The sequence below is a fragment of the Vombatus ursinus genome, unplaced genomic scaffold (genome assembly GCF_900497805.2).
Source record: "Vombatus ursinus unplaced genomic scaffold, bare-nosed wombat genome assembly UNPS02014817.1, whole genome shotgun sequence".
In the NCBI taxonomy this organism is placed as follows: Eukaryota; Metazoa; Chordata; class Mammalia; order Diprotodontia; family Vombatidae; genus Vombatus; species Vombatus ursinus.
Window position 1 is genome coordinate 382,178 of NW_020954595.1, and position 14,616 is coordinate 396,793.

A 14,616-nucleotide genomic window follows, 5' to 3' on the forward strand; every position below is an offset into this window, starting at 1 on the left:
CAACTAGGCTGTTCCCAGCAACACATATTTGTGTTCAATCCTCATCCTAGACTGTTAGCTCCATGAGGGCAGAGACCATGTCTTAGGCTAAACTTTTATCTCCTCCACTACTTGGTACACACAATAGATACTTAATAACTGTTTTCTTGAGTGAATGAGTGAATCCCTGGGTAGAAGAGAAACAAGAGTCCAAAAGGTCCTTTCCTGGCCACCTCTACCCCAAGGCTGCCACCACCTGGTCAGAGAGAAGGAATTCCATTAGCATGTGAGCCCCGTGAGCACAAAGACTGTCTTATGTCTCCTGCAGTTAGCACAGTGCCTGGCACTTAGTTTGCACTGCTTGTTAACTGTTGGAAACAGGACTCTTGCACCAATCTAGAAGGGCCACAGCTAGAGACTCAGAAAACCACAGACCGAGAGCACAGAAGAGCTCCCCGAGAGATTCAAGGGGACTTAACTTAAAACTTAAAAGAGACACTTATCTTTTTCTTTTGTTGATTGAAATTGTCGATTATGACTCCAACGAAGAGGTTCAGTGTGAAGAAGCCCCCAAAGATGATGAAGATGACAAAATACAGGTACATGTACACGTTGGCCTCCCACAGAGGCTGCTCCTCTTGCTACCGTCAAACAGAGCAGAGGAAGCATCAGGAGTGGGGTTACAGGCTTGTGTGGACAAAGACAAACTGAATAGACATGGACCCAGAGGCATCCTCCAAGGGCTGGCTGCCCAAGGGCTCAGGTTTGCCCTGGCCCCAAAGATGGGCCTGGAATGGAAGCTCATGGCAGTCAATGAGAAAAGGTCATGAAAAGTTTGGATTGAAAAGTAACAAAGCACAAATGAGAGGCTATGATGACTGAGAGAGGAGACCTGAGCAGAATCTTGACTGGTGGCCATTGATAGGATTCTTGGGAGACCCTGCGTCTATGAGGACACTGAAGAGTGTTCCTTTCTTTTCTGCTTCAGTCAACAAAGTTAAAAGATGCTTTCAGATCTCGCTGCTCAATGAACCAAACTCACAGGAGGAGTAGGTAAGGGGTGCCAAGAAGGTCCTTTCTCCAAACATCTTGCCCCACTGTCCTGATATTGGGCCTGAAATTACCCCCTTTAAAGATTCATTCCTTTGCTAAGGCATGACTTATCTAGGTCTCTGTCTTAAAATGCAAATTATCTTGGAGCGAGAGGAGAGACATGGTCAGTTTTTCACATCTTAGGGAGAATGATTATGTCATATAGATGCACGGGAGGTGATTGATTGCCTGAAAGGTTACCATTAATTTCATTACATCAAGTTAAGAACTGCTCTCTCTAATCTCTTTTCCAGGCCCACAACTGCCCTGGGAGGACCTCCCACAGTCAGTCTCTAACCTCTCATCAAATGCCTTTCTCCCATTTGGGAATGGAGAGGGGTGCCAAGAGGAGGCCAAAGGACAGAGGGAGCACCAGGGGTTGGGGGACAATTCCTGTCACCTAAGCCTCATTAAAGGGAGAAATCTCCTGATTCACCATAATTTCTAGCATGTGGTCACTGCTTTCGCCTTCAACTATTAGACAGGGGAATTATGATGTTGCTGCAGACTGAGAAAAATAACATGAAGACATGAGGCCCCAAGGATTCTGCTCCAAGGTCACCGACCCACCTTCCGGGAATCCACAGCAGCGTACATGATGTCCATCCACCCTTTAAATGTTGCCTGGAAATAAAGGGCAGATGGCAGATTTCAGAGTTGGGCAGCAGCATGTGCCTGAAACCCCATTTTCAAATACTTTATATTACTTTTATCCCCATACACTTGGCAGAGAATTCTTACCTCATATGCCTCCATGAACTAAACATTTTCGTATATATAACTGAAGGAGCTTCCAAGGCTCTTTTTGGCTTCCATAAACATGGTCAGGAGCCAGAAGCCTGGGTAGGATAGGGGAGAAGGTTCCTAGAGATGTAGATAATTTAGTTACATCTGAAACTGTGGGCAAATCAGTGGATTCAGCCATTCTGTGGGTCTGACCCAAAGGGCCCTTTGTGTAAGTGTGGTATAGTGGAAAGACTGCTGGCTTGGGAATGTGGGCATCTGGGTTCAAATCCTGCCTCTGACAGTATCTGGGTGACCTTGAATTCGACACTGAAAATTTTGAGCCTCAGTTTCCTCTTCTGTAAAACAAGGGTGTTAGACTAGATGAGCTTTGAGATCCTGTTCAGCTCTATATTCATGATTTAAATCGCAGATTTGTTATTTACTGCCTGTGTGACCTTAGTGATACAGTGGATAGACTGATGGGTTTGGAGTCAGGAAGAACCGAGTTTAAATACAGTCTGAGACACTATCTAGCTATGTGACCCTGGGGAAGTCACTTATCCTCTACTTGCTTCAGTTTCCTCATTTGTTACATGGGGATAATAATAGCACCTACCTCCCAAGGTTGTCTTGAAGACCAGATGAGATAATAACTGTAAAGTGCGTGGCACAGGGCCTGGAACATAGTAGGTACTAAATAAATGTTAGCTATTATTATTATTAACCTCGATGTGCCTCAGTTTCGTCATCTATAAAATGAGAGGGCCAGACTAGATGATTTCTGAGGTCCCTTTCCGTTCTGACTTTGTGATCTAATGATTCCAGTTGATATCTGACATATATTTGATGGAGAGGAGGGGCCGATGTTTTACACTTCTATATTCTTACTTCATAGAATATCACGGAATAAGACTATGATGTAATCTTGGCATGGCTCATCATTCAAGCTGGCTGATATCTGAAAAAGAATCCCTCCTATACTGTCCCCAAAAAGCAGCACTCCAGTCTTCCTTTGAAAACTGCCAACATTCTGGGCACTGCTTTCCACTTTGGGGAAATTTTCCTTATAAACTGAATTTGCATAAGTCAACATAAACAGTCAGTTTCCCCTGACAGTCATGTAGGTACTTGAGACAGTTATCACATCCTTCCCAAGTTTTATCTCTTCCAGACTAAACATTCTTGGCTTCTTCAATGACTTTTCCTAAAACATGGCGCCCAAATGAAGGGGAATATGTCAGATGTGTAGTCTGACCAAGGAGTGAGGCCATTGGCTCTTTTGTTGAAAATATATTGGTCCAAACACTGGAGTAGAGAACTCCCATTAAATAAATTTCCTCCATCAATGCAGAGCAACACCTGCTTTAAGACTCAAGTCTTGTAGGGTTGCTTGGATCACTAAGAGTTTAAATGATCTGCCTAAGGTCAAATGGCCAATATGTGTCAGAGGTGGGATTTGAACCCAAGCCTTTCTGACTCCAAGCCCATTTCTCTAGCCACACTCTGCCATGCTGGTTCTTATTCTGGACATCATTCCTGTCTCAATGCAACCTCAGGTTAGTTTGGCTCCTTTGGCCGCCGTGTTATACTGCTGATTCATATTGAGTTTGTAGGTCTCTGATGTCTAGCTGTGTGGCAGCTATCTTGGACTTGTACCAACCTGTCCTTTATGCATAGCTGTCACTTGATGCTGGATGAAACACCAACACTTTCCATTCTCTGCAGTCAGTGGAAAGTTTCTCCTAGAGAGGGAGTAGAAAAGTTTCCTTTTGATCTCTACTTGCTAGACGTGATAATCGTCCTTTCTTTGTCATTCTTAATAGGAGCTCTTGTGGCTAACGGTCACTCTGTCATTGCTGGGGCTTCGTTGTGATGATGATGGGGTGTCCTCGGTGAGGTTCTGCTCCTAGTGGGCTCCCCACCTTTTTTTTCTGTAGGCTTCCCCAGTTTTTCTTGTGAGGTTCTTCTTGACTGCTCAGCTCCCTTTTTTCCTAATTAGTAGAGGTCTGCCTCTAATGCTTTAACACCAATAGAATTTGCTGGCAGCTATTGTCTGCAAGAAGCTCTTAACTGGAAATCAAGCTGACAGGCTTCTCTCACCTCTGCTTTTCTCTCGGGTAGATGGTCCACTTTAATCCCTTGACCAGGGCCCTTCTGCTCCTGGCACATTACTTCGGTTTCTCAGAAAAGACAGATCATCTGGGCAAGGCTAAGATATGATGAAGTCTATGATAGGAGACTGTATAAATGGAAGATTGACTCAAGGCACAGTTTTGAGGTGTCAGGTACCTTGGAAGTTGGTGCAGGAGGTGGAGTCAGTAGGCTGTTTTCATGAGGGGTTGCTATTAGCCATTCTGGTGGCCAGACCCTTGGCATGGCAGCCACTCCAGGACATAAATAGCCATCATGGCTCCCCATGTATGTTGAGGAGTTAGAATAGGCCCCAGAAGTCCTGGGGGATTGTGCTCATGGGATCCTTTGTGTAGGGGTAGAGATCACAAGGCCATCCATACAAGCTGGCCTTCTGTTGGAGTTACAGCCACCGTATTTTGCAGGTACCTGTATATACTATTCTGAATAAATCCATGTATCCCATGGCTAAGTTGTCCTACTATATTCCTAGTTCAATGGTTATGTTTCGTTTCTTGGAGGGGGTGGAGTGGTCTGGTGCGTGAGGGGAGTAACCCATCTAGCCCTGCTGGAAAGGTACAGAAATCTGCATCCTGAGCTTGCTGCTATGGAATCAGGCCTATGAGGCATAGCTGGTTTGGGGGAGCTGTGTAATCTGCTGGCTGAGATAGTGCCAGGATGGGAGGGCTGAAGACGTGCTTTGTGCAGTGGAGAGAACTGTGGACTCAGAATCTGGAGAGTCCACACTCACTAGCTGTGCAACAATGCTAACCTCTCTGAACACCTGTGCCCAGCCTTCCCTTTAAAATGGAAAGACATTTGCCTCCTGTCCTTCACAGAGTGCTGAGATTTAACCATTGTAGGGAATGATCAGTGTAGAAACTCCTTTTGTTGATCAAGAAGATGCTGGGCTTGGAGTGAAAGGACATAGGTTCAAATCCCAGTTCTACCATTTATTACATGGGAGACCTTGGGTAAGTCATTTCTCTGTAGGCCTGTTTTCTCCTCTGTAAAATGAAGGATAGCAGGACCATAGAGCTGGAGCTAGAAAAGACTTTAGAGGCCAATGCCTTCATTGTATGGATGAGGAAACTGAGGACCAGAGAGGCTAAATGAATGGGTTGGAACAGAGGGCCTTGACAGTCCTTCTGAGCTCCAGGTCTATAATCCTATGATGCATATAGCCACCTCTTCTGCAGCTTTTTTGTCCTAGAGAGATGCCTAGGTCACTGAAGGGGTATGACCTGCCCAGGGTCCCACAACCTGTATATCAGCAGCAGGACTTGAGTCTTCCTGACTCCAAGACCAGACAGACTGTATAAACCTTAAAATGCTATAAAATAATGTGAGCTGTTGGCATAATGCCACAGTTCCTGGGAGGAGGCATTGGCTTGATGGCTGTGGCATCTAGGAAAAGATAACATAGCAAAGTTTCACAGAATCACAGATTTAGAAGCAGACAGGACTAGAGATCATATAGTCCAATCCTCTCCTTGGAAAGATGAATTAACTGAGGCACAAGGCCACACAGAGGTCCTCTGACTCCAAAGCTGCTGCTCTTTTCCCTGTACTTTGCCTGATCTCTTACTGATTACATTTAATTAGACTTAATTTAATTTCCATTAATCCTTTGATCGTTTTGTTGTAGCTGTAGACCTGGGATATTAATACAGCAGATTCCTGAGGATTCAGCATTCCCATGGCAAGATGGGTGATGCACACCCTGGGAAACAACATCTTTTGTATTGACCCATTGAGCAAGAATTATATGCTTTCTGTTTGATAGCTTGCAACCCAGTGCCAACAAGGTGGCATGGGGAGCAGAAGCAAAAGATTCAAACCGGAGAAGTGGGAATTTGTGGGGGGGGCACCCTTGTATGTAGTAGGGAATGGAGTGAAAGTTTTCTTTCTCATTTATTCTGCTCTGCTTTTTCTTTAAATGTCTTTTGCCGTGGACTAATAAACCTCTGGCTGGTTTGCATTGGTGGGGGCTCGTGAGCTGAGGCTTTAAGTGAAAGCTGATTGATAATATGCCTTTAACCTAGAAGAGCTTTCTATGCTTAGAATCTATAAAGACTAGTTAGACTGAGCTATCCACTCTAATGAACGGCATGAGCTTTACCTATGCATGGATTCCTATCACAATGTCCATTTCTTCCTGCCATTCTTAGAAACAAACTAGAACTGGCAGAATGCTCAGTGGCATTCAGTTTATGCGAACCCACACTGCCCTTTGGCTTTGGAGTGCCATATTTCTATGACTTCTCCTTGGCCATCTCCTCTATCATATTATTCTCCCAATGACAAGAGAGAAGAAGGGAACTTACCACTTGCAGAAGCGCAAGGTAACCTATTCCCACATTATTAAAGTTGACTTTCACAGTGTCCCAGAACAGGCCTGAACTATTCTGCTCATTACATTGGGTCTTGTTATTGGCAATCGACACATTCACAGGGGAGAAGTCTCCCAGGGTGATATTAATGCATTTGCCAAATTTTCCTGAAAAGAGATTCACTCCCATGATGCTGAAGATGAGCCAGAAGATAAGACAGACCAGAAGGACATTCATGATGGAAGGGATTGCACCAACCAGGGCATCTACAACCACCTGAAAATAAAAAAAGGGGGGGAAGAGGGAGAGAGAGAGGGGAAGGGAGAGGGGAAAAGGGGTAAGAAAAGGGGGAGAGAGGAAAAGAGAGAGAGAACAATGACTATATTTACTTATAAAATGGACAAGTTACAGAAAAATCGAACTGATTGGACAATAGAATAATTTTCTGTCTTTGAAAGTGGTAAGACACTGGGATTGGACACAAAGAGGTTGCAGAATTGTTTTTCCTCAGAGTTTTTGGAAAAGTGATTGGGTTTCATTTGTTAGGAATGGATTCAAACTACTTGCCCTAGGACAAGAAACACCAAGGTCCATCAGTGTGGTGCAGTAGATAGAGCACCATGCCTGGAGTCAGGAAGACCAAGGCTCAAATCCTGTTGCAATCCACTTGTCAGCAATATGATGCTGGACAGATCAACTAACCTCTCTGAGCCTCAGTTTCCTTAATTATAAAAAAAAGGATTACAATATGTGCATTACTCACTTCATGGGATTGTCAGGAAACTCCAATGAGGCAATATATGTAAAGCATTTCACAAAGCTTCAAGCATGTAAATGTCAGTAATTAGTAAGAGGCAAGGATAGACAATTTACTCGGCATGCTGAACACACACACACACACACACACACACACACACTCTGGATCCTTTCTTTGATATAACGAATCACAACATGGAATTTGGTGTCCAGCATCCCTCTGACTCCCAGGTAACCAAACAACAAAGCAGACACAGATTCAGCCATCATCACCAGCCCCTGCAGCTGCCATTTTTTCCTATAGTGTTTTTAGGTTTGAAAAGTGTTTTCTTACACACTGTCATTCAAACCTCACCAGAGTCCTGGAGGTGGCCGCTATACATATTATTATGAATGAGAAAACTGAAGGGCAGAAAAGCAAAGTGACTTGCTCATGGTGACACAGGTAACAAGTATCTGCTCATTACATTGGGTTTCGTTATTGGCAATCGACACATTCACAGGGGAGAATCTGAACTCAGGTCCATCCTGACTCCATGTGCAGGATTCTCTCCATGTTACCTGATTCCTCTCCAGCACACATTTTCACACAGATGCATGCCTGCCTGCCTATTTGTGAATAGTAGATCCCACTCTAATGCCTATAATTATAATTTTGATTATTCTTGCTACATATGGCTTTTATTATTGGCAATTGTTGCGGAATTTTGGAGGCAGGGCAGATGCACACACAGGCGGTAAAGTATATAATAGCTAGAAACCAGCCACTTTGGAAGTTTGGCACATAGGACCTGCTCAGGTAACAATCATCGCTGACACTTAGATAGTGTTTTGAGATTTGTAAAATGTTTTAGGCAGTTTCTCATTTACATAGGGCTGCTTGATTCAAGACTGGAAGTATAATCAAATTAATTTTCAAAAACCTTTATTTGATAAAAGTCAAAACTACAACTTCAGAAATAATTGAATCAGTTAGAACTGCCCCTTCCCTCATTATTAAGATGAGGAAGGAGTACAATATTGTAGAAAGAACCTCTAGGCCAGGAATTAGAAGGTGTGATTTTGTATCTTGGCTCTGCTCCTGAATACCTGTGTAACATTTGCAGGAACAAAGATGATGTGGTAGGAAAGTGTGGAGGAATGTTTGGGGCAGCAGCAAGCAGCTTGGTTTAGATACATTGTCAGTTGTGTGTGCACGTAGAAAGTGCTTACCTGATGTTTGTTGGATTAGATTGGGTCAGATGTAGAGAAGTAGGAGGTAAGACTGAATAGGGAGGGTGGGACTCGCCAGGATGAGGCAACTGGAATTTGTCTAAGCAACAGGGAGCTATAGAAGATTTTGGAGCAGAGGAGTAATGTGATTGGAGCTATACATTACTGGGGTTCCTCTGCTGGTGCCATGTAGAGTGGTTGGAGAGAGAATATTAGTTAGAAGGTGATTGAGAGAGAGCAGCTCTCATTTGTCTGGTGGGGCAGTTCTTGGATATGGACCTTAAGGTAAATACACAAGGGCCTTGATAAATGGCTATGAATGGAAATGGACTATGATGTGGGTCCATTTTTGGAACCCCTTTAAAGCGGCTCTTTTTTAGGGACCAGGAGGACCTGGCACCACCTAGTCCCAAGGGTATTCGCCTATAGAAAAATGTAGGCACTGTCACCATCATAATAACTAGCATCTATACAACATCTTAAGGTTTGCAGAATGCTTCACATACATTTTCTCATCTGACTCTCTTAACAACCCTGGGAGGTGGGTTCTTCTTATCTCCATTTTGCAAATCAGGAAATTGAAGCTTGGACAGCTCCAGTGATTTGCCCAGGATCACATAGCCAGTGAGTCCCTGAGGCTAGATTTGAACTCAGGTCTTCCTGACTCCAGGTCCAACTACACCATGCAGCCTCTCATTCACTGACCTCATCTTTTACAGATAGATTGTTGGAGACACTTAAATGATGTACTCAGACCTGTAACTAAAAGTTCCATGAAACATGCAAATGTCCCAACCTGGGTGAAAAAAGACACTCAAGGGGTAAGAGTTCACTCAGCTGTGGTGGGAACTTTTATTCACATATTCATTTTAATTTTCAAAAGGGCATTTCCCACTTGATGGGGATATCAGGACAGAGACTAAGAAATCCTTCTAAACATTTCCCAGTGGGATATCACTCCCTGTAGCAGAAATCAAGAGCAACTATCTTATCCAGATTTAGACAAGTACCATTTCCTGTTTCAGGCTTGTTTTGTGTCAATAAAGACACCCTGGAAAGAGTGCTGGATCTGGAGTCTGAAGGTCTGGGTTTGAACCCTAAGTCTGTTTGCTCTCTGTGTGACCTTGGGTCAGTCACTTCATTTCTATGGGGATCAATTTCCTCATCTGAAAAGTGAAGGGAATTGGACCTGGTGGTCTCTGAGGTCTGTTTCAGCTCTTAATTTATGAACCCAGGGGAAAGGAAGCGGTGGGTTTCGAACGATTTGGAATGGAGATCATCTTTACAAATTTTACCATTTCAGTCTTACCCTCATGCCTTCAAATCGGGACAGTGCTCTCAGGGGTCTTAGGGCCCGGAGGGTCCGGAGGGATTTAATGGGACCAAGATCAGAGTAGCCTAGTGTATTTGCTATGAGGCTTATCATCGAAACCTGAAAGAAGGTAGAAAAGTTACAGAAGGTCATACTGTGCGCAAAACTGGTTCTTTGAATTAGTTTTCTTCACAAAGAGGAAAAGCAACCCCACAGAACTGGGAGTGAGAGGGAACACGGTAGATACCATGTAGGGGTATGTTGGTAAATGTTTAACTGGTTCTTTGGGGGAAAAAGTGTATCTGTAACACTTTTAATTCATTGTTAACTTTCCATCACTTTCTTATGTCTAGACAATCAAAAAACAAAAAATCAAGCCTTAACTTGTAGCATTTGCTGATTTTTGAGGTATAAATGCTCACACTTGCATGTTCATCCATCGACTCCATGAACCAGGATGATCTGGCTCCAGCACACCCCCAGGCTAGGGGAGGGCTCCAGAAAGGCCTCAACAGGCTGAAACATTGGGCTGAAGCTAATCAAATGAAAGCTAAGAGGGACAAATGTAAAGTTTTACACTTGGGTTCCAAATAGAGGATGAACAAAGCATAGATAGAGAACCAAAATTCATATTTTCATAGGTTCTTTTCCAGTCAGATGCAAATCTAGCTGTCCCTAATGAGTGGAATTCTCTCCCTACTCATCTCCACTTCCTGATTTCCTTCACGTCTAAGCTAGTCCCTATTCCCTCTTACTCTAAGGTTGGTTCCAAGTTTATGCGGTATGGATCATGTTTCTATGTAGTTGTTTTTATGTTGTGTCTCCCATTAGAATGCAAACTCTTTGAGGGAAGAAAGTATTTTTGTCTTTTTTCATATCCTCAGTGCTTAGCGCAGTGTCTAGCACATAGTAGGTGCTTAATAAATGCTTGTTGACTAGACTCTCCAAGCTAGAAAGCGTCCAGAGAGCATGTCTGGGTAGGCAAGGGGACGGGAGCAGAATACCCCATGAGAGAATCAGATGAACTAACTGGGAGTGTTTAACCCATAGAAGGGAAAACTCAGAAGGGACCTGGTAGCTGTCTCCAATTTGTCTTGTGGAAGAAAGACTCCAGAAAACTCAGAGCTAAGTACTGGATAGATGGAAGATGCAGACAGGTAGAGTTAGTCTACCTAATAATTGAACCTCTCCAGATGGGCTGCCTCTGGAAGAGCATTCTCCCCCATCAGAGGTCTTCAAGCAGATTCTTGGTGGTCATTCTCCAGGGAGATTTCAGGTTTGGGTTGGACTACAGGTCCACTGAGGCCTCTAGCAACACTGAAAATCAATGATTTTGTGATTCTTGTGGCCTGAAGCACCAGGCTGGACACATGGGAAATACTTTATAAATTCTCCTTTGATCTGGATTTAAAATCAGAGAATCTATGTATGAGTCCTGTGTCTCACATATAATTATATGGCCCTGGGCAAATCTTTTTTCCTCTTTGAACCTCAGTTTCATCATCTGTAAAATGAGCTGGAGAAGGAAATGGCAAAATGCTCTAGTGTTTTTGCCAAGAAAACCCCAAATGGGGTCATCAAGAGTCAGACATGGCTGAAATGACTAAATAACAGTCAAAATGAGAGGGTTGGACCAGGGGCTCTAAGGCCCCCCAGCTGTAAATCCTGGAATCTCATGATTCCAGATGGACGTGTGGTAGGTTGCAAAACAATCCATGAACATCTGCTTGAGTTGCTTGGGTTCTTCCCCAAAGTTTGCCTATCTAGCAGTCAACAAGGGTTCCAGTCCCTGGCCCTGGACTTTCTCAGCTTCCATTCCAGAGTTCTTTCTGTAAACCCGGTGCCAATTGCCCACCCACCTTTTCCAAAAGGAAAACATCCCACTCAATAGCAGCACAGAACACCTCTTGTGATGTCTTTGTGCTCCACCCTGACATTTGAAGGCCTGCGGAAAAGCAACAAAAAGCACACAGGGCTCTCAATTCTCTCTGAACGAGGAAATAAGGGCCTGTGAGTAATAGACACTGCCTCAGCACGAAGCCCTCAGATGTTTCAAAGAGTTGACAGTGTTCCCCATCTCATCCATCTGCCAGCTGCAGTCTCTCTTTTGTCCCTAGAGATGTGGTGGGGGCTAGTCCCCAGAAGTCTTGGAAAGGGGCCCCCTCAACTTGTGATTTTATCTCAGCAGCCTTTCTGTGCCACCCCACCATGGGAGGGGAGGGGCCAGGAGGGCTGCACTCACATCCACGATGAGGAAGTCCAGCCAGCACCAGGCATTGGTGAAGTAGGTCTTGAAACCATAGGCCACCCACTTTAGCAGCATCTCAAGGATGAAGATGTAGGTGAACACCAGGTCAGAAAACTCCAGGATGGCTTGGAGTGTGCGCCTTTTCTCCAGATAAACATCTTCAAAAGCCTGCAATGAAGAGAGACAGACGATATGCCTACCCACATCATCACTGGGTGGAAAAGTGTCAAGAGATTCTAGCTCTTACCCTTTCTGAGGAGCTTCTAGGATGGCACTGTTTTTTTCTTTCTCTCTTTGTATGTGCACATATACACGTATATACACACATATATACATAGGAATATACTGTACATACATATCCATGTGTGTATATGCACACACACATATATGCATATACATACATACATACATACATACATACATACATACATACATACATACATTTCAGTTCAGTTACCAAATGGCCATTGTATCAGAACTGGGTGGGATAAATGCTTCCATTCAAGCAATCATGGGGAACCCTGCAAACAATAATGAAAGGAACATTTCACAGGATCCAGGAGTTCTTAACCTTGGGATTGTGAACTTGGTTTAAATTTTTTTTTTGTGGTTAACTGTATTTGAATATAACCAGTTTCCTTTGTAATCCCATGTATTTTAATTGATGTATTTGAAAACATTATTCTGAGAAGGGGTCCACAGGCTTCATCAGATTACCCTAGGGGGTCCAAGATGCAGAAAAGATCAACAGCCTTGCTAGGAACATAGATTTACAGGACAGGAAATTTACAGGACAGGAAACTGAGGAAGATGCAAGTGGCTTGTCCATGGTCATACAGGTATTAAGTAACAGCAGAAGGTTTTGAACCCAAGTCTTTTGACTCCAAACCTAGTGCTGTTTCTATTGCACCAGGCTACCTTTCTCAGGTTTTCTCAGACTGGAAATGAGCCAAAAGGAGTTTATTAAGAATTGTAGCCTGCTTGATTTAATGAAAACCAACTTCAAAATTTTGACACTTGAACAAATTGGGGTTCTCACCAATGTGGATGTTTCTTCTACCAATGCAAATCTCAACGCATCTGTGTGTTGTCATCCTATGCTGCTCTTGTCCCCATTTCCTGTGGTTCTCCTTATAAGGGCTTCATCCCATGTGCTGGGGGACTCCTTCTACTTGTCTGGACAATGAGGGGATGGATATTGATTGACTGTGTACTGGTCATTCCTCACTCTCACTATGGGACTGGCCCAATTTTTTGTTTTTCATTTTTTGTTTTTTTGTTTGTTTTGTTTTGTTTTGTTTTGGTTCTACATTTTCTTATCAAAAAGGAAACTGAACTCATTGCAAATGTATGAGGAACATTGGGCATTGGTGAATGGCTCAGGTCCCCAGATAGCTACAACTGGGCTAACTTCATTCAAGAAACACCCTAGGGGGACAGGGGCTGTGTCCCAGAGGATTGGCAGGCTTCAGCATCAGGAGGAAAAGAGAGAGAGGAGGGGGACAGAAAGAGTGGAGAAAGGGCTGGAGTTTAGGGAACCTCGGGTGCAAATCTGGTCCCCAGCACTTACTGTAGGACCCAGAGCAAGACTTTGAACTTCTGGCTCAAGCAACTCTGAAGGACAGGAAATTGTCAGTTCTGGAGGAGCTGCCAATCTGCCTCAGTATCCCCTCCTTACATCCCATTGATGCAATCACAGGTCTCAACCAAGACAAATAAAAAAAAAATTGACTATTTTCCACTCTGTTTCATGAATTCACACTCTTGCTTTCAACAGGCAATGAGGTGGTATAGTGAATAGAATACTGACTGGGACTGGAGTCAGCAAGACCTGAATTCAAATCCTGCCTCAAATACTTACTGGTTGTGTGACCCTGGGCATATTAACTTCTGTTTGTCTCAGTTTTCTCAACTGTAAAATGGCAATAATAATAGTACCTAAATTTCTAGGTTGTTGTAAGGATATAAAGTGCTCAACACAGTACACGGCACATAGTAGGTGCTCAATAAATGCTTATTACCTTCCCTTCCCATCTTTTGGGTTAGAATGGAAGTTCTGGAAGGGCAGAAATGGTTTTGTTTTGTCTTTGTGTCTACAGTTCTTAGGGCAATGCCTGGCACAGTGTCCTTGCTCAATAAATGCTTAGTTATGAATTCAGTCTGACTTCAGGAAACAGTACTCTGTTCACCACACTGCCTCCCTTGCTCTCAATTCAAACCTCCAATTACCAGGGCTCCACTGCTCAGCAGAATCATAAAGATGATAAAACTCTCAAACCAATTGTGTTCCACAATATGATAGCAGGTCTTCCTCAGGTTCCAGAAGAGAGATCCAGGAAACCTCCCTGTGTCTGCTGTGCAGCACGGACAGAGCCTAATGCAGTCTGCAAGAAGAGAAGTCATTGCAGTGGGGCATACAACATGGTAGCCAGCCAATCTCCCCGTCTCCAACTCCCCACTCCATTACCCACAACCAAGATTCAGATACCCTGGCTGCTATGCTTTAGGCAAGGCCTTCCAGAGGAGCTGAGTTCCAATCCCTTCCCAATTCTGCCTCTCATTATTCATAGGATCATAGCTATGGAGTTGGAAGGGACCCTTATTTTACAAATGAGGAAACTGAGGCCAAGGAAAAGGAGATGGTAAGTAGCTAGGTCCTCTGACTCTAAATTCAGGGCTTCTAAAAAGATTTTAGCAGTCTAGAGCATTGGACTGAATTGAATAAGATGAAATTAAAAAGGGATAAATGTAAGGTCTTAGACTTGGGTCCAAGAAATTGACTTCATAAACATAAGAAGGGGGAGGCATGGTTTATCCTTTTTTTTTTT

The 14,616-nt window shown here is 43.6% G+C and overlaps 1 protein-coding gene across 1 annotated transcript in view; it reads right to left on the minus strand.

Moving 5' to 3' along the window:
* SCN10A (sodium voltage-gated channel alpha subunit 10) overlaps positions 1–14,616 on the minus strand; it is a 92,817-nt gene that overhangs the window by 4,970 nt on the left and 73,231 nt on the right. Inside the window, exons 20-25 of the mRNA XM_027835806.1 lie at positions 14,018–14,172; positions 11,783–11,956; positions 9,538–9,660; positions 6,255–6,536; positions 1,642–1,695; positions 479–620 (exon numbers count right to left, since the gene is read on the minus strand). Coding sequence (XP_027691607.1) covers positions 479–620; positions 1,642–1,695; positions 6,255–6,536; positions 9,538–9,660; positions 11,783–11,956; positions 14,018–14,172 — 930 coding nt within the window. The remainder of the gene's footprint in view (positions 1–478; positions 621–1,641; positions 1,696–6,254; positions 6,537–9,537; positions 9,661–11,782; positions 11,957–14,017; positions 14,173–14,616) is intronic.